At 57.6% G+C, this 18,804-nt stretch overlaps 1 protein-coding gene across 2 annotated transcripts; it reads right to left on the bottom strand.

Moving 5' to 3' along the window:
* Positions 1-41: 41 nt before the first annotated feature.
* Positions 42-18,722, bottom strand: BCKDHA (branched chain keto acid dehydrogenase E1 subunit alpha). 2 transcript variants are annotated; one of them, XM_059999843.1, is made up of 9 exons: positions 18,602-18,722; positions 10,540-10,719; positions 10,345-10,431; positions 6,518-6,626; positions 4,149-4,310; positions 2,224-2,430; positions 1,960-2,101; positions 1,552-1,723; positions 42-506 (listed from the first exon to the last, which is right to left on the bottom strand). In XM_059999843.1, the coding sequence occupies exons 1-9, from the start codon at positions 18,704-18,706 to the stop codon at positions 336-338; spliced, it is 1,335 nt and encodes a 444-aa protein (XP_059855826.1). In that variant the 5' UTR covers positions 18,707-18,722; the 3' UTR covers positions 42-335. The 2 variants fall into 2 exon arrangements, with proteins under 2 accessions (XP_059855826.1, XP_059855827.1); XM_059999844.1 differs by lacking the exon at positions 4,149-4,310.
* Positions 18,723-18,804: the final 82 nt, after the last annotated feature.

Raw genomic sequence — 18,804 nt, forward strand, 5'->3', positions numbered from 1 at the left:
CCCACATCCCCAACTCCAGGAAACAGAAACCAGAGGTAGCATGAAGCCAAATGCAGAGACACAGTTTATTCACTACCTGCTGGCCACCTCTCACTCTGAGTAAGTTCCACAGGCTGACCTGCCACGTCCACCCCCAGCCCTGAGGGGCTTCCAGTCCTGGAGGTGCCCCTGCCCAGCCCCTGGGAGAAGACCCTGTAACTAAAGGCGAAGAAGGGGCTGACCAAGGCCCCACCAACGTTAACAGCACGGAGAGGCAGGAGCCGCCCCAAGTGCTGCCCTGGCCGCCTCTGCCCTCAGAGGCAGAGTTGGCGTAGGTGGGGATGGGCCAAGTAGCCTCACTTCTCGAAGTGATCCAGGGGGTAGTGTTCCCCATAGGCCTGGAGGTGACGGGCCAAAGACTCCTGCTGCTTGCGGAGCTGGGTAGGCATCTCCTGATACACATCTGAGAAGAGCAGGCTGGGGCTGGGCTTCAGCTTCCGCTCGGCCTGCTCAAAGGCCTCCATCACCTGGGGGACAAGCGGCAGTGGGCAGGCAGCCGACCTCTCACCCAGGAACCTGCTTCCTACCTGTGGGATCCTGGCGAGGGGTTAACCCCCTGAGCCTCAAGTTCCCACGTGGACAATAGAAATAGTGGTGACGGGCTTCCCTGGTGGCACAGTGATTAAGAATCCGCCTGCCAATGCGGGGGACAAGGGTTCGAGGCCTGGTCCGGGAAGATCCCACGTGCCGCGGAGCAGCTAAGCCCGTGCGCCACGACTACTGAGCCTGCGCTCTAGAGCCCACGCGCCACAACTACTGAAGCCCGCGCGCCTAGAGCCCCTGCTCCGCAACAAAGAGAAGCCACCACAATGAGAGGCCCGCACACCGCAACGAAGAGTAGCTCCCGCTCGCTGCAACTAGAGAAAGACCGCATGCAGCAACGAAGCCCCAGGGCAGCCCAAAATAAATAAATTTAATAAATTAAAAAGAAAAAAAAAAACAGTGGTGACAACTGATGTCCCAAATCCCAGCATCTCCATCCTTAGCAGAACCAGGCACTATACTAAGAGTATGGAATCGATTCAGCCTCTCAGCAGCCCTAAGAAGCAGGCAGCTCAGAGGTGAGGAAACCGAGGCACAGAGAAGGGACATGCCCACGATGCCGTGGTCAGGGGCAGAGCCAGGAAGCACATGCTGCCCGACACCAGGGTCTGCCCTGCCCACTGGGCCGCAGTGCTTCTGGTGTCTGATGACCAGGGCCGAGGAGGGCAGTGCACAGACTCTGGCGGACACTTACACCCCATCTGAATCAGATGCAAACCCTCAGACAAGCTCCTGAGGTGGGTACCCCAGTATCCCTCTTCAGAGGCGGAGGAGCTGAGGGCAGAACACGGCTAAGGTGCACGTGTCCTGGCATCATGACATTAGAGACATCACCAGGGTTATCCCCGAGGCTGCCAATTCAATGGCCCCCAACCCCCAGCCTCCCCATCCTTCCAGGGTTCTCCGTGACACACCATCCCGGAACACGACCCCTGGGGTGGTTTCCAACGGAGGGTGGCCCTTCCTCACCTTCTTGCGGGACTGCTTCCTCCAGGCCTTCTCCTGCTCATCGTCCCACCAGCCACAGCTCTGCAGGTAGTGCCTCAGCCGGGAGATGGGGTGGTCCTGCTTGTCCCAGTAATTGACCTCGTCCACTGAGCGGTACGCTGAGCTGTCGTCGCTGGTGCTGTGGTGCCCGATCCTACCAGCCGGAGGGGGACCCAGGGTCAGGCTGGCGCCCCTCAGGCGAGGGTCAGGAAGGAACGGGGGGGACTAGGGGAGAAGGCGGGAAATGGAATAAAGGCCGGAAGGGGCTACACGGTGCAGGGCAGTGGGGTTGTACCGCGGGGACGGTGATCCACGTGGGGGAGGTGCTGAGGACGGCAGTGGTCGAGGCTGGGGGCCGACGGGGGCGGAGGCGGGGGGCGCGGCAGGCACCTGTAGGTCATGGCCTCAATGAGGAAGGGCTGGTTCTCTGCCACGGCCCGCCGCCGGGCCTCCTTGGTGGCGTTGTACACAGCAAACACATCATTGCCATCCACGCGAATGGACAGGATGCCGTATCCGGGGCCTCGAGCCGCTGTAGGGACAGGGAGGCAGGTCAGGCCCCAGGGCTCAGGTGAGACAGGAGCAGGGAGTGGGGCGAGAGGGGAGGAAGGAGAGGGCGCAGGCAGAGCGGGGAGCAGCCCCCAGGGCCCGTACCGATGCCATCCCCGCGGTACTGCTCAGAGGTGGGCGTGGAGATGGCATAGCCGTTGTTCCGGCAGAAGAAGATGATGGGGCACTCGAGGGTGGCGGCGAAGTTGAAGCCGGCGTGGGCGTCCCCCTCACTGGCCGCGCCCTCTCCGAAGTAACAGATGATGACCCTGTTGGCGTTGGCCCGCTTGGCCGCGTAGGCTGCCCCCACCGCTGCAGGAGCAGAGACACGCGTCTCCCTGCACTCATACCCTCCCCGCGTCCACACCCTCGCACCCCAACCCGGGGCTCCGGCCCTCAGGCTAGCTGTTGCCAGGCTCTGAGGGGAAAGAAAACACCTGAGCCGCCGCCCCCCCCCCAGAAGCTGCCCCGCCCACAGTCTCCTCCCGTCGGCTGACGGCAGCTCCATCCTTCCATCCTTCCAACTGCTCAGGCCACGAACTTCAGCATCTTTGACTCCTGACTTTCTGTCACGCCCCCATGCCCGCTCGGCCTTCAAAGCGGAGCCAGAATCCGATCCCTTCTCCCCATTCCCTAACCTCTCCCTGGTGGTCCCAGCCCCACCTCTGGCCCGAGCAGCCTCCTCCCCAGCCCCCTGCTCCTCCCACCCAAGCTGTTACCCTCAGGGCAGCAGCCGAGCGGGCAGGTGGTTCTGCAGCGGACTCCTCCCCCTCCCCCAGCTCGGGGCCACTCTGGGTCAAAGTGTCTTCAAAAGTCGACAGCCTGAGACCCCACCTGTGCGCACCCCTCCCTCCACACCTGCCCCGCTGGCTCCTCCTGGCACCTCGGACACGTCACCGAGCAGGCACCCGCCTCCACATCCCGAGTGGCTCCCTCTCTCACCTTCTGGTCTGTACTGTCACCTGGTGACAGCTGTCCCCACCTTCCCCCATCAAGAACCGCTCCCTCTCAGCTTTACTTTTCCCTGTGGGCCTTGTCACCCCTGACACACTCCATGTGTTACTTCATCCTGTTTATTGTCCGTCTCTCCCACCAGTGTCAGCAGCAGGAAGGCTGAGGTTTTTGCTGCCTCTGTTCAAGGCACCTAGAATGGCACCCAGCACACAGCATGGACTCCGTACACTGGCCAACTGAGTGACTTAACTGGTCACCCAAATGGAAGATGAGGGCCAGGCCCCACCTTATGGAAAGCCTACGAAATGGAAATCAGTGAAAATGCTACCTCTTCCCAGAAAGCTGCCCTGTCCGCCTCCCACCTCAGACACAAACCGCTCCTGTTCCCAAATAGAACACACCGGGCGAACGTGCCCAGAGCCCTCTGACATGCCAGGCACTCTAAGCCCTGTACACATCAGTTCACGTGTCTGCCCTGGAGCAGACTGACCCTCGACCGAGTGCAGGCTCCACAGAGCGGGGGCGGGGGCCGTCCACATCCCCGTCTTTGCACTGTGTGGCCACAGCCCTCCCCCGGCGGGTCTGCTTCACAAGCAGTCAGTCACCTTTAACAGAAGCCACACCAACTGCGCTAAGCATCGTGCACTTGCGGAGTAAGCTTTAGGGGAGGCACTCAGGGCAGGCAGGACAGGGCCGGGGTGGAGGACCCAGCCTCTGGAGCCACACGGTCCACGATTTGAGTGCCTCCTCTTCTTGCTACCGGCCGGGTGACCTTTAGTAAGGAAGCTGGCACACGCTCAGTCCCACGCAGCTGGCTGTGCCGGTGAACGGACACGGGCTGGGCACAAGCGTGAGAAACTGACAGCGTGATTGTGCTCAAACCTGCCGAATGGGGCGAAGACGCCACTAGAGCCCTCCTGCGAGGGTCCCAGACAAGAGGGGTGTAAGTCTAGAGCCCAGGCCAGCGCTAGGACCCTGGCGCCACCAGGAAGCCCCCGGAAGGGATGGAGGAGGCTAGGGCCCAAGCAGGGTAACGACTCAGACTGTGTGTGCGGGCCCGGGGCGTGCATCCTCACCCTGAGGGATCTGCGTGGCCAGTGGAGAGGAGATGGTGACGAAATGGCGCTCCCTGCAGCCATAGTGGACGGGCATCTGGCGCCCCTTGCCCAGGTCGCTCACGTTGCCGTAGCACTGGGCCATGAACAGTTCCAGGGGATAGTTCCGGTACATGAGCACGCCTGGTGCAGGAGAAGGCAGGGTTACCGTGGCGGGTGGTGTGCGGGACAGGCCAGCCCTGTGAGGGCCCCTGGGCCAGGCCCTTCCTGCCCGGGACCCGTTCCGCTGACTGTCCTACAGCAGGGAAGGCGCGTTCGGATGCTCATAGGGACCAGCGGGTGCAGGAAGCAGGCGGGCAGAGCAGAAAGCACAGGCCTGCCTAAAGCGGAGGCTGCTGTTCAAACCAACTGACCTCTGCCCAGGGAGGCAGGTGGTCCAGCTTTTCAAAAGGAGCAATCCAGCGTGCTTTTCTGGGGGGGCGCTAGGGGAGAGGAAGGGAAGCTACCTGATTTTTAAGAGTTTCCACTAATTCATCTACTTAAAAAAAAATCATCATATGAACCAAAAAGAAGTATGGGCCGTGCTCACGACCTGTGGACTAGAGAGGAAATATTCAAACCTGCTCATGGCAGTAAAATCCTTTCTTCAAACAAAACCCCGGTGGATGCCCACCTCATCATCAAAGGCGCCACAAGGCCACACCTCTCTGACGCGAGCTTCGCACTAGCTGGCTCACACAGCTGGTGGGGCTGGCGGGGGTCCCTTGCGGCCGCTCCAGTGGGAGGTGGGCAGGGGCCTCCACTCTGCTGTGAGGGGAACCGACACAGGCTCCAAGGTTTCCAGCACTGAGGACAGCTCAGTGAGCGCTGCCGTTCTCAGTGCCCTTGTTCTCCCCACTTCACAGGAGACACAGAGTCACACGGGGAGTAGCGGCCCAGTCAGGACTGGGACAAGCGGGGCCTGCCTTTCCTCCCTGCCCCTCACAGGACTGGGACAAGCGGGGCCTGCCTTTCCTCCCTGCCCCTCACAGGACTGGGACAAGCGGGGCCTGCCTTTCCTCCTTGCCCCTCACAGGACTGGGACAAGCGGGGCCTGCCTTTCCTCCCTGCCCCTCACAGGCGCCTCGGCAGCTGTCTGGATGCAGGGCCTTCCGTGACCCTTGGTGCAGGATGGCTCACTCCTGCAGAGGCGGCTGGGGCCCAAACAGCCCCCATGTGCAGAGCCCAGCGGCCGCCCGTAACTCCAGGACCCTCGCTCCAGGCCCTGCATGGAGCCCTCCCCAGAGAGATCCCCTCAGCAGAAACAGTGAGAAGCGCTTAGCAAACGTGGCAGGGGCCTGGCTCGCGGCCCAATGCCCAGGCAAACCTAATGATGCGGAACCACGGACGGTATCACAGGGCATCTGCTCCCCTGGAGCATGTGGGGTGGGGGGGTCTGGTGCAGCTGAGACAGTAGATAGTCTGAGAGCAGACTGGAAGGCTGTGCTGGTCCCGGGAGCGCTCTGGGCAGCCTGCCTGGCCAGGCCACACCTCCCCACTGAAGAGCTGTCCCCGGGTGAGAGGCCTTGCTCACGACACCGCCTCTGACTCCGAGTGCTCACCCCACGCCAGGCCCTGTGCTGAGGGCTTTACGTCATCTGCCCTCTGAAACCCCTCAACAACCGTCTTGGGAGGGTTCACTGTCTCCCCCAGTAGATGAGGAAACTGAGGCAAGGAGCAGTTAAGCAACCTGCCCAAGATCGTGCAGCACCTGAGAGGAAGGGTCAGATCTGGCTCCCCTGCTGGGCCCCATACCAACAACTGCTGTGGAACCCCACCCTCGGCTCCCCGGGCTCACTCCTGCACCCCCAGTCTCTCCTTAACACTCATCCGTTTTCTTCATTCCTAGTCGTCGCTCCTTCCATCCTCTCCCTCATTCACTCAGAAGTTAGCCACTCCCAGGCTGGAACACGCCCACCCATCTGCCTCGGCTGTGGCTGCGTGAAGGACACGGCACCTGGGAAGAGGCCAGCTCGGCCTGACCTCACTGCAGGCTCGCGGCAGCCCCACAGCGCAAGGGGTTGCCATCCCATCATAATCTCTATTTCAAAGATGAGAAAACTGAGGCTCAGAGAACGGAAGTGACTTGTCCAAAATCGAATAACTGGTCACCAGCAAGGCATGGAATGGTCAGGAGCACAGGCTCTTAACTACAATACTGCCAGGCCTCCGCGGAGGGGAAGCACCCTTAGGCCTCTCTGGCAAGGTGCCGCTCCTAGAAGAGCACATTGGTAACTGATGTGGGCCTCGCCTTCATAGCAGGAGGGACTGGGCCTGACGAGTCTCGATGGGGACCACAGACCCAGGTCCCTGGCACCTGCTCCACAGGGCCGGGCCACGGGCAGACGTACCTGCCTCCCGGTACTGGCCAAACACCAGGTCCGTGCTGTCCAGGGCTGCTGCACTCCCCACGTGCGTCCCCTCCTCACCATAGTTGGTCATGTAGAAGGATATCCGGCCCTGGGGGTGGAGGAGGGCCCAGAGGGCAGGTTCAGTTAGACTGGGCAATGCCAGAGAAACATCTGAACACTGACCGACTTCCAACCACTCCGTGGTTCAACAGATGCTTCCTGGAGGCCGGCTCTGGGCCAGGCCGCGCTGGCGTCCCTGCCTTCACAGAGGAACCGCCAGGTTGGTTACAGCCAGGGTGATGGGGCTGCGTGATGGGGGCTGAAGGGGTACCCGCCCCACTGTGGAGGGGCATCGAGGAGCGATGCCTATGCCGAGCAAAGGTAGGGAGGGTGGAGGTTTCCAGGCAGAGAGAACAAGAAAGGCCATGAGGTCAGAAGGGCTGGGACACAAAGTGGGAGAGGTGGAGAACGACGAGGAGGGAGAGAGAACGACGTATCCGGACTTTACCCTGAGGACGGTAACCGCCAACAGTTCTCAGGGGAGAGATGTTTTAAAAATGTCTCTCAGGCTACCACGTGGGAACGGATGGAGGAGACAGGAACGAGTGCCAAGCGCCAGGTGGGAGGGGGCGCGGCCTGGCCTGGTGGTGGCAGGCGGCAGGGAGAGGATGACTGAGAGTCTTGAGAAGCAGAGTGAGCGGTGCAGGGAGCGGCAGTCCCTGTTGGTTCGCTACACCGGTGCCCAGGGCAACTCCGTTCTCCTGAGCCCCCTAATCCCAGAGCCTGGAAAAATATGTTCCCAGCCTCCCTTACAGTCAGAAGTGGCCACAGGACACAAGTTCTAGGCAGAGAATTAAGCGGAATTCTGCTTTTGCTTTCTTGATAAAAGAGGTCACTGCAGCTGCTGCCGCCCCTTCCCTCCAGGTTTGCACACAGCCATGAAGCCTGGACCTGTGGCAGCCGTCTTGTGAACGTGAGGCAAGAAGCACGGGCCGAAAGCCAAGTCGCCCACGATGGTGAAGCAGAAAAGAAGTCTGGGTGCCTGACGGCGGCAGAATGGATTTCTAACTAAATACCTAAGGGCAGAGTGAATGAAAGGGGAAAGTGATAGTGAGGGGGTGGGAGGGGACAGGGAATACCAGTAGGTCTCCAGTTTGGGCAAATGGGTGGAGGGCGGTACCGGCACTGAGAAATGGCCTAAGGGCGGAAGAGGAGCAGGTCCGGGAGGAAGGTGCTGAGCTCAAGCCTGGATGGGCTGAATTTGGTGAGGGACACCCAGGGTGAGAAGCCAAGCAGATCGGGGGCTAAGAGGTGAAGTCTGGCTGGAGATCCGGGAGGCCTGGCACAGAGATGGAGGTAAGCAGGACTGTATGTAAGGTAAAAATGGAGCCAACCGGGTCAGCAGCTGCAGGACGCCCTGTGCCCAGGCCTCATGTGTTCCGCAGGGGCCTCCTGTCGCAGGGGGGGAACCACAGATGAACAACACTTTCTTCCAGGTGGGGAGCCAATTGAAAGTAATGAGTGGGGCGGATGCTGGGTGCTGAGGGCCTGGCAGGGCTGTCGAGGTTGGTGTGGGGAGGAGCCTGAGGGGGGGCCCCCTGAGGAAGCAGGACCTGGGCTAGGGGCAGAGGTCCCTGGTTGCCTACCCAGTATCAGATCCCTCTTCCTCTTTGCTAACAGATCTCATTCCACCACAGACAACACCTGCCCGGACTAAAAGACTACTTTCCCAGTCTCCCTTGCAGCTGGGAGTGACCGATGAAACGGGTGATGTTTTTTGGTGGGACTGCCTGGAAAGTTCTATAAATGTGGGTGTGGGGAGACAGCTGGGCGGTGCCACGTTTGACCTTCCACCTTCCTTCTGCCTCCTGCCTGGAGCGAGGCGTGACGGAGGGGGCTCCAGCAGCCATGTGGTTTATGAGGGGCCCTGGAGGCTAGAAGCCAGTGCTGGGTATCCAGTGACATTGTGGTACCACCACACCAGCCCTGACCACCTGTTTTCACATTTCTTTCATGCAGAAGAAAAAACCTATTAATCCGTTTAAACTACTGCTTTTATTTCTGTTGGGATGGGGGCTGCTGGGATAACCCTAGCTAAGGAAGGCTGAAACCTGATGGCTGAGCTGATCTTACTGAGGGTTCCCTGTGTCAGCCAAGGGGCGAGGGGCTTTACGTGCCGGGTCTCGCAGAATTCCAACCCCCACCTGGTCGGGTGGGGTGGGGTGGGTTCTGTCGTTATTTCTATGTTTTAATACACTAAAGAAACCGAGGCAAAGACAAGAAAAGTCACCTGCCTAAAGTCCCATTTCTGACTGGACCCACGTCTGCCAGGTTCCAAAGCCCCCGTCTGCGCAGACAACCCAGGGGTCAGGAAGGAGCCCGGCCATGTGAGAGAGTGTGGGAGGGGTGGCCTGGCACTGAGGCCATGCAGGGGGGAGCAGATGGCCCAGGCCACAGTGAATGGGAGACGGGGTGGACAGGAAGGGCAGGTCTTGATTCTGTGGACGGTAGGAGCCAAGGGAAGTTTCTGGGCAGATGGAGAACCCACACGTAGTGCTCCTGTGAGCAAGAGAACCAGGGAGCTGGCTGCCCGCCTGACCTGCTCGGAATTGTCCTCAGTGGGCCTTGTGCTTTCAGTGCACAGTGGGGTCACAGGGGGGTCACCTGGGGGCCTGATACAAGTGCAGACTGCCAAGCCCATCCCCACTCCTGAGGACGAGCCTGCCCAGCATTCTTCCCACTTTCCTAACAGGAACCCCATGCTCCTGCTCTCCTTCTCCGCAGCCTGGGAGGGACGGACTCCAGGCCTCTGCGCCCTTGGTTCCTGGGGATGGGCACGTGGCCCCGGCTTGGCCGGTCAATCACATGGGCTGGCTCAAGGGGGGGTCTGTGACCAAAGCCTGGCCAATAAGCATCAGCTCTGCGCCTTTTGCTGGAACATTAGGGACCAGACATTCTCTTTCCACTGTTAAACAGAAAGGATAATAATTGCAAGACTGGTATCCACGACAAATGCCAGTTTCACTGTTCCTAAGGCCACTACACAGGCCACCATCAATCCTCACAGCAACCCCATAAAGTAGCTAGAGACGAGAAAACTGAAGCACTGAACGGCTAAGCAACTTTCCCAGGGCCACAAAGCTAGAGAGTGACAGAATGTGGACTCGAACTGCAGTCTAGCTCCACAGCCCGTACCCTGAACCCCTTCTCTGCCACCTCTCCGTGAATCTGGAGCCTCCAGAGACCACCGCAGCTTGAGAATGAAGGAAGCCAAGGCAAAGGGGAGCCGAAAAGACACTCAGAGAGAGAAACACGTCTGAAAACATGTTTTGAGCCCGCTGGGTCCAGCTGTGCCTGAAACAGGGCCTTATGGACCTGCAGTTAGTCGAGTCACCCAATTCCCTCTCTGCTGACGCTGCTTTGACTGGGTCTCTGTCAGCTGATGCTAACATAGCTGAGTGCCCCACCGCAGCACAGTGGACACGGGCACTCCCGGAAGCACCGAGAGCCACGCTGTTTCTCAGGACTGTGAGCGCCTGACAGGAAGGGGAGTCCAGTCTTCTCCTGCCTGCCCTCTCCCAGCACAGCTAAGCCCCCAGCACGGCGTACAGCAGGCTTTCCGTGATCTGGTCCACCCTGCTGCCCTTGGGCAGGACCCTCCCACCCTCTTCCTCCAGAGCCCCAGCAGAACCCCAAGAACTCTAAGGACCTCAAGACAAGGATCTCCATTGCACTCCCTCCTCCTTGCGAGCTGTCTTTTGGCCCAAACACAGGTAGGGGGACCTCAGGTCACCCCACGCCCCTCTCCCCAGCCCGTGCCCACGCACCTGTCTCTGGGACTCATAGAGGATGCGGTCCATGGTGTTGAGCAGCGTCATGGTCTTGTAGAACTTGAGCACCTTCTCCTGGGGCAGCTGCAGATGGAGGCACAGACATATGTGGGCCCGCTGGGACCAGAGGGGAGGAGACGGGCAAGGGGCCTGGGCGTGGAGGCACGGGGTCGGGGGGAAGCGGCCTCTCACGTGGGGATCCTCGCTGGGGTTGATGATCTGGCCCTGCCGGTCCATGACGCGGTAGATGGGGATCCCAGAGATGACATTGGGCTGGATGAACTCGAGCTTGTCTATAAACTCCGCCGAGGCCCCTGGGAACTGGGGCTTGTCATCCAGGGACGAGAAGTGCTGCTGCTGCCTCTGGGGATGCTGGGAGAGACGGCGGGGGAGAGAGGGGAGCAGACACCCATGTCAGGAGCAGCGGAGGCTCTGCAGGCTCAACCCCGCAGCGGCAGGCAGCACGGCCTGGTGATTAAGCCACCACAGCCGCGGTGGACTCTGGGGCCTGATGCACAGGGTCTGAATCCCGGCTCGGCCACCTTCCCAACGTGTCACACGTTGGGCAAGTTCCTACAACTGCTTCGTGTCTCAGCTCTCAGCTGTAAAATTGGGGTGAAAAATCATAGTATCTATCACACAGGGTCGCTGTAAAGGTTAAATAATCTAATAAAGTGGCAGGCAGCTCAAGAACCAGTAGCTATTATTATCAGACGTCCAAACTCCTCACCCTGGCATTCAAGGCCTCGCCAGGGCTGACCGCCGCTACCCCGTCCTCTCCATCTCCCACGGCTACCACAGACACACACACACCGCTGCACAGCGACCTCCAGTCAGCCAGAAGGGCTCTTTACTGACCCCTTTACCCACAAGGAGGCCACCCAGCTTAGAGCTATGTCTGTGAGCCCTTAAGAGTCAGCCTGCCAAGTTCAAATCCCTTGCTGAGTGACCATGGGAACGGGACTTCCCCTCTTCAAGTCTCCCCTTTCTCAACCTGTAAAATGGAGAACACCGCATGGAAACGTTGCGCGGCTCAAACAAAATCACGTGTATAGAACGGCGAGCAGAGTGCTTGCATGTATAGTAAAGGCTCAGAAAGATGCCGATCATCGTTTCTCCCACCGCATCTCTTGCTCTCGTCTCTGCACCAGAAGCCTCTTTCCCCACCGCCTGGCAAACTGCTCCACACACTTTACCACCCTCTCCACTCCAGTTCAGGAGCCCAGACTGACTCATTCAACAAATATCTGAGCACCTGCTTCGTTCCATGGCCTGTGCTGGGTTCCGGGGACCTAAGAGAGGCAAGACACCTGTCCCTGCCGCCCAGCAAGGAAGACAGAGGTTCAACAAGTAACGCTGAGCGGATGAGGGTGATGCGTATTCCCCCAGGAGAAGCCATGGGGTGAGAGCAGAGTGGAAAGAGGGTAAGGCTCCCCTGAGGAAGTGATATGAGAGCTGGGACCTGAAGGATATCTAGGGGTCAGGGACAGAGCATTTGAAGCTGGGGTAACGGGACACACAAAAGGCAAACAGTGAGCAATGGCATGTCCCTTCTGGACCTGGGAAGGAGCCCCGTGGAAAGCATCACACACCCCCGGCTGAGAGGAGGCCTGCTGGGGAAAGCCTGGGAGAAGCCTACACATGCACCAGGAGGGGAACCAATTCCATTTCTCAGCACTTGAGCTAGAATGCCCTGAACTAGGCTGAGCACTGCAACAGTGCCCCTGCAGTAAGCCTTTGCCGGGCACCAGGCTGAGGTCCGCGTGCAGAACCCTCACTGAGTCCTCAGAGCACATCCGTGAGGCAGAGTATGTACTGCTGCCCTTCAGACGAGGAAACCCAGGTTCAGGCAGGTAACATAACCGCCCTGCACCAGGCCCCAGGGCTAAAACAGATAAGTCAGGACTGGGCTTCCAACCTGGGCAGGGCTGACACCCAGACCCCGAAACCCAGGCCCCGAACCCCAGCTGCCACTGCTGGCCCACTTTGCACCCATCTGCATCTTTACTTTCCACCGGTCGCCAGGTTCCTCTCAGCTCAGTAACTGTGGCTTCACTTCCAATAGGTGCTAAAGAAGAATGTCTGGGCTTGTCGTGAGCTGGATCTCACACACGGGTGCTCAAATGCGTTCCCCGCCCTCCCTCCTTTAATTGCGGCAAAGAGCCCTTCCCGGGTTCCAGCAGGGGAACGTGAACCTGTGTGCGTTTATCTGCATTTGTGATTGCGAGGATATAAAGGAAATTATACTCCCAACGGCAGGGCAGCGGCCCAACTCTTGCAGACCGTGCTTCCGCCTTCTGAGCACTCACGCGGCCGGACCCTTCCATTCACCTGGAGGATCCATTCCTCTCATGTGTATCTCCCACACACATCACAAGCTCCAGGGAGGCAAGAAGCATGTCCACGATGGTTTACAGAGCACACACTCCAACAGCCAATTACTGACCGAACGGATGAATGAGCGGTTAAGTTCACTGGCTTAGTTAGAATCAGACTGACCTGGATGACCTGGGTTCCAATTTCTCAGCTCACTGCACAGCCCTCTGCAAAACACCGTGTCTCTGAATTTCCTTATCTGCGAAAAGGCTGCAGAGGGCTGCTGCAGAAAGTTCCTAAGGCACACGAAGGGTTCAGCAAAGGCACGGGACACGTTACATGCTCAAAAATTGGTAGAAGAGGAAAAAAACCAAAATCTAGGGTCAGGAAATGGGAAAAAGGAAACTGACTGGCACCCTGGGAAGATGGGGAAAAGAGGAGCTGGGGAGAAGGGCTGACTGCATCTCAAGACTGTATTGTAATTCCAGACCGAGGCCCCAGCGGACACTCCAGAGACAGGCTGAGACACGGGAGATGCCATCTGGGGAGGGGCTCTAGGACCGGAGGCCAGGGGCCAGGAGGCCAGGGTCATGGGGCTCCGAACAAACCCTGGTGTCAGGGCAGGACTGTCTGCCTCCAGAGGCTGGAGAGCTACAGTCAGGGTACACTGATGCCCCCTGTACCCTGGAGTTGGGCTTTGGCCGTGCCCACTCTTCCTGGGCCTGTAGAGATGAATGTGGTACCTACCCCACGGTTACTGTGTTGATTCCTTGAGCTACCAAAGGGATCGGCACAGTGCCTGGCCCTGAGGAAACGCTCCATAATGGGAGTGGGTGGTAAAATGCCTGCAGAGGGAATATGTGTCTCCACCCATTTTCCCTTCTTTTTGGCGGGGGAGTGGGTTTGTCCTGGTGGCAGTGACGTACAAGGGCAGAAGCTGCACAGATCTACACAAAGCCTTGAAGCCACGCTCTCTCCTACCACACAGGACACAGATGCCTGTTCTGGAAGGCCAAGGTCTGCCCCACACGTACTGGGGTGGCCCCTCCTCGAGCCACTCCCTACGGGGCCACAGTTAAGGGCAGGGACTCTGAGCTGACTGCTGCCTTCGGGAGTGTAAGTACAGCTCCCGGAGCATCAGTTTCCTCATGTGTAAACCAAGGGCGGTATGAGCATCTATCTCACAGATGGTCCTGATTTTTTTTTTTTACAGTGCTTGTTTTTTTTTTTTTTTAATTTATTTATTTATTTTTGGCTGCATTTATTTATTTATTTATTTTGTTGCTGTGCGTGGTCTTTCTCTAGTTGCGGCCAACAGGGGCCACTCGTTGCGGTGCGCAGGCTTCTCATCGCGGGGCCTTCTCTTGCTGTGGAGCACGGGCTCTAGGCGCGCAGGCTTCAGTAGTTGTGGCATGAGGGCTCAGTAGTTGTGGCTTGCGGGCTCTAGAGTGCAGGCTCAGTAGTTGTGGCACACGGGCTTAGTTGCGCCACGGCATGTGGGATCTTCCCGGACCAGGGCTCGAACCCACGTCCCCTGCATTGGCAGGTGGATTCTCAACCACTGGGCTGCCAGGGAAGCCCGGTCCTGAGGATCTAAAGAGCCCCTGGGTGTACAGTGCTCAGCCCAGTGCCTGACACGTAACAAACACTCGATAACTATGACTAGCTAACAAGTGTACTTGATGACTGTAGCGGTCAAACAAGTCATCATTGAATATTTGCTCCAAGTCAGGCCCTGAACTGAGGGCTGGGGACAACGGGGAGAGACGGATGACAAACACTGAACACACAAGTCATAGTCAGGAGGGGTGATGTCGGAAGAGGCAGGACTGCAGAGAGGTTAGTTAACACACAGGCAGGGTAGGATGAGGGCTGGAGAGCCAAGCGGCCTGTGTTTGAATCCTGGCTCTGTCCCTTTCCAGCCACGTCACCTTGGGTAGGAGACTGTCTCCCTGAACCCGCGTCCCCTTGTGGAAATAAGAGTTTCTATTTCACTGGCTGGTGGTGAGGCGGATATAAAGCACCTGCTGTAGATCGAGTAGGAAGACTTTCACTAGCTGCATCACACGCAGCAGGAGGAAAAGCTTCCTGGAGAAGGCGGAGCGAAGCCGAGGCCTGAGGGACGAGCAGGGGTGAGCCAGGCAGAGGCTGGGGGGAGAACACGTCAGTCCTTGGGAAGGACAAAGGCTCTGAGGCAAGAGGAGAGATCCTGGCACCCTGGAGACCACCTGGCTGTAGCACGGTAACCACAGCAGTTAACTACGTGCCTCGGCGCCACACCAGGCACCTGCTGTATGGTGCCTGTGACTCACTGAACCTGCACAGCACCCAGGTGAAGCAGGCGCCATGACCACACCTCCGTACCACACAGGTGGCCCCAAGGCTCACAGGGGTTAGGTGACTTGGCCGTGACCCAGGGAGATGATGCGCAGCGGTGTCAGCATCTGAAGCCAGGCAGCCTGCCCACTACAGGGCAGCTGGAGAGAAGAGCGGGGTCCAGCCCGGGAAGGCTGTGTGGATGGTGCCAGGTAACCGAGTCCTCGGAAGCTAGGACAGCTGAGGCCAGCCAAGCCTGCTCTCTCTCTGGAGTCTGAGGCGCTCTGCCTCAAAGAGTGCAAAGCTGACCCTGGCTTTACTTCCAGCTCAGGAATGTCAGTGACCTCATCAGCGGCCTTCCCTTCCAGGGGGATCCGGCTGGGGAGGCCAGGGAAGTGTGGAGATGCGTCAGGCTTTCTCTGGCCTCAGGGACCCGGCGGCTTTAGCAGCACTAAGCTCCCCAGCCACTGAAGATGGGAAGCATCCTTTCCCTGCATCAGTCAAGGCCACGACAGATTCACTGTTCCTGGGGCAAAGCAGCCGCCGCCATTTCTTGAGCCCTTACCGAGCACATGGATGTACGTGTGCTTCCTAAGAGCTGCTTCCTTTCACCCTCAGCATATCTCTCTGAGGGAGGTACTGCTATTGTCCCTGTTTTACACATTGAGACCGGTCATGGGGTCAGGAAAGCTTCTCTGAGGAAGTGAACTCTCAGCCTGACACCTGAAGGACCATATCCCTACAAAGGCCTCCGGGTGGGAGGAGCTCATCCAAGGAAAGGGGAAAACGGCCAGTGGGGCTGAAGGGCAGTGAAGGGAGGGCATGATGGGGGCTGAGGTCGGCTCTTCCCACCAGCCCCGGGCAGACTCTGATGATACACACCATGTCTGGACTAAGCAGGATGTTGCAAGACCTGAACCGAAGCCCTACCCCTTCTCCTCCTGGCAGCCTGGTACTGTGGAAAGAGACTAGGCTTTGGAGTCCGGAGCTCCAAGTTCAGACCTCACCTCTCTGAGCTTCAGTCTCCTCCCCTGTAATAGAAGAAAACTACCAGTACATACCTTGCAGTATGGCAGTATTAAATACAATAATGAAAAAAATAAAAAAATACAATAATGGTGTCAGTTGGCACTATAAATGATAAAGTGCTTCATTAAGACTAGCTAAGGACTTCCCTGGTGGCGCAGTGGTTCAGAATCCGCCTGCCAATGCAGAGGACATGGGTTCGAGCCCTGGTCCGGGAAGATCCCACATGCCGCGGAGCAACTAAGCCTGTGCGCCACAAATACTGAGCCCGCTTGCCACAACTACTGAGACCACAAGCCACAACTACTGAAGCCTGTGAGCCTAGAGCCCTGCTCCGCAACAAGAGAAGCCACGACAATGAGAAGCCCGTGCACCGCAATAAAGAGTAGCCCCCCGCTCAACGCAATTAGAAAAAGCCCAATGCAGCCATAAATAAATAAATAAATTTATTTAAAAAAATTAAATGAGAACTTCAATTCCTCTGTCACGCTAAGCCACATTTCTGGTGCTCAGCAGCCACGTGTGGCTAGTGGCTACTATACTGGACAACATAAGATTCAGAACACTCCTATCATTACAAAAAGTCCTATTGACCAGATCAGGCTCAAAATCTTTGACTAAATGCTACTACTCCTTCCCTCCCCTCAAAAAAAAAAAAAAATTTCCTTTTTAAATCTTAAGAAAAAACAAGTGAGGGGCTTCTCTGGTGGCGCAGTGGTTGAGAGTCCGCCTGCCGATGCAGGGGACACGGGTTCGTGTCCCGGTCCGGGAAGATCCCACATGCTGCGGAGCGGCTGGGCCCGTGAGCCATGGCCACTGAGCCTGCGCGTCCGGAGCCTGTGTTCCACGACGGGACAGGCCACAACAGTGAGAGGCCCGCGTACCGCAAAAAAAAAAAAAAAAAAAAAAAAAAAGAAAAAAACAAGTGAAATACTTAAAAGTGGAGAAGAAAAAACAGGGACTCTAAAAATATAAACGCAAAACGTAGAGACTCTGAAAGACCTCCTGCTCCCAACCCAACCCGCCAAAAAAAAAAAAAAAAAAAAAAAAAAGGAGGGGAAGTAAGCGTGAAGGGCAGCAAGGAGACTGAGCCAGGAAGGAAGCCAATTTAATCAGTCAGGAATGACCCTTCCCTACTCCTGCCCCAGTCCAGCCCAACCCCACCGCGCAGGCCCAACCAATGGGCTCTAGGGAGCTCAGCTGTGGGGAATCTGAGGGCTCAAAAACAAAACACAACAAAACTGACCGAGAACAGCCCAAAGGCAGGGACTCTCCACCTCCATCTTGCTCCAGCAGCCCTTCGGAAATTACCTGCTTCAACTCCCTTCCCAGGTGTCCCCACACCTCACTCCCAGCCCATCTTCTTGCCCCCATTTCTCTCCCTAGCTAGAGCTTCTTCCCACAGATTCTATCTTCCCTTCCCAATGGTTTGGGCATCAGACGGTCAGGCCCAACCCCACAAGATCTTGATAGATTTCCCGCCAAGGCCCTCACCAATCCAGACCCTCCCAAGGTCACCTCCTTTCTTCTTCCCCCATCTCCGAGGCCAGTTTCTGTCCCTTCCCTCCACCCTCACTTTCAACAGCGGCCAACATTCTGATTGCACTCGTCATATACCAGGTCCTGTTCTTAGCACTTTACACATTTAAGTTACACAACCCTAAGATGGGGCCATTGTTAGCATTTTACAGAGGGGGAAATTAGGTCCAGAGAGGAGCAGTCCCTTGCCCAAAGCTACCGAGCTGGAAAGTGGCAGATTAGGGACATGGTGCCACATGGTCTAGCTCCTGAGCCCATCTTCTTAACCACGACTCTCTTACGTGCGAAATCTTAGTTCACTGCTTTTCTCAGCCCCCGGCCTCTCTCCTAAATAGCGGCTTCTAACTAGATTTCTGCTGTGTGAGCTAGCAATTAGCAGCATCAACCTAACACTTTTGACAAGAAACAAGGCATTTCTCAAGTGTTTCTAAGAAATGTGGGCTAAGTGCTCTGTCTGGACCTCTCTCCCCCCGCCCCCGCTCCCACCCTCTCATTAATTCAACAAATATTTATTGATCATCTTCTCTGTACAGTCATCAAAACCGACAAGGCATTCTATCGGGGGCACAGGATCAAACGACTTTTTTACGCAATTCACTTTAAAATCAGAGTTGGAGCAAAGGGCACCATAAAAGTCCCTGATGGGAAACCTGATCTCTCTTTTCTCCTCCTTGAAGGGGGGGAGTCTTTACCGAGAAGAAAGTCTGTCCCTTACAAAGGCAGTTTTCTCCAACTACTGAGAGGAAAGGTCACACCTCCCCCGCCCGCGTCCTCCAAGCGGCCTCCCCTGGGGAACGGCGGCAACTAACAAGAAGCTCCCTCGCTCTATCCAAGTTGTCTCTCTCCTTCAGGGTTACAAAGGGGCTGCCTGGCTTTTCTCCTCCTAAGGAACTGGAAGTTCTTCCCTTGGGTGTCCTCTCCAAGTGGTTCTCCCAGCCCTTGTCCCTTCTGTTAAAAGCCCTTCCTCCACTCCCTAGAGGAACCCCCACACTCTGAAGACAGCGTAAACATCCCTATACCTCCTTGGAGAAAACTCCCCGTTGTCCCAGATACTCACTGATCTAGCCAGCCCACGAGCCCCTGGCCGCCGCAGGAGGAGGCCAACCCGGCCCAAGCCTCGACTTGATCCCCAGACCCTCGCCGCGGCAGCCGCCACCGCCATCTTTGCTAACAGTCCCTCGCCGATCCGCCCCTCCACGGCGAGCTTGGGGCTGCCACTTCATAAGCCTGACGCAAATGCCAGCATCACCCTGTCAAGAA

This window comes from Delphinus delphis, chromosome 20 (genome assembly GCF_949987515.2).
Source record: "Delphinus delphis chromosome 20, mDelDel1.2, whole genome shotgun sequence".
NCBI lineage: Eukaryota > Metazoa > Chordata > Mammalia > Artiodactyla > Delphinidae > Delphinus > Delphinus delphis.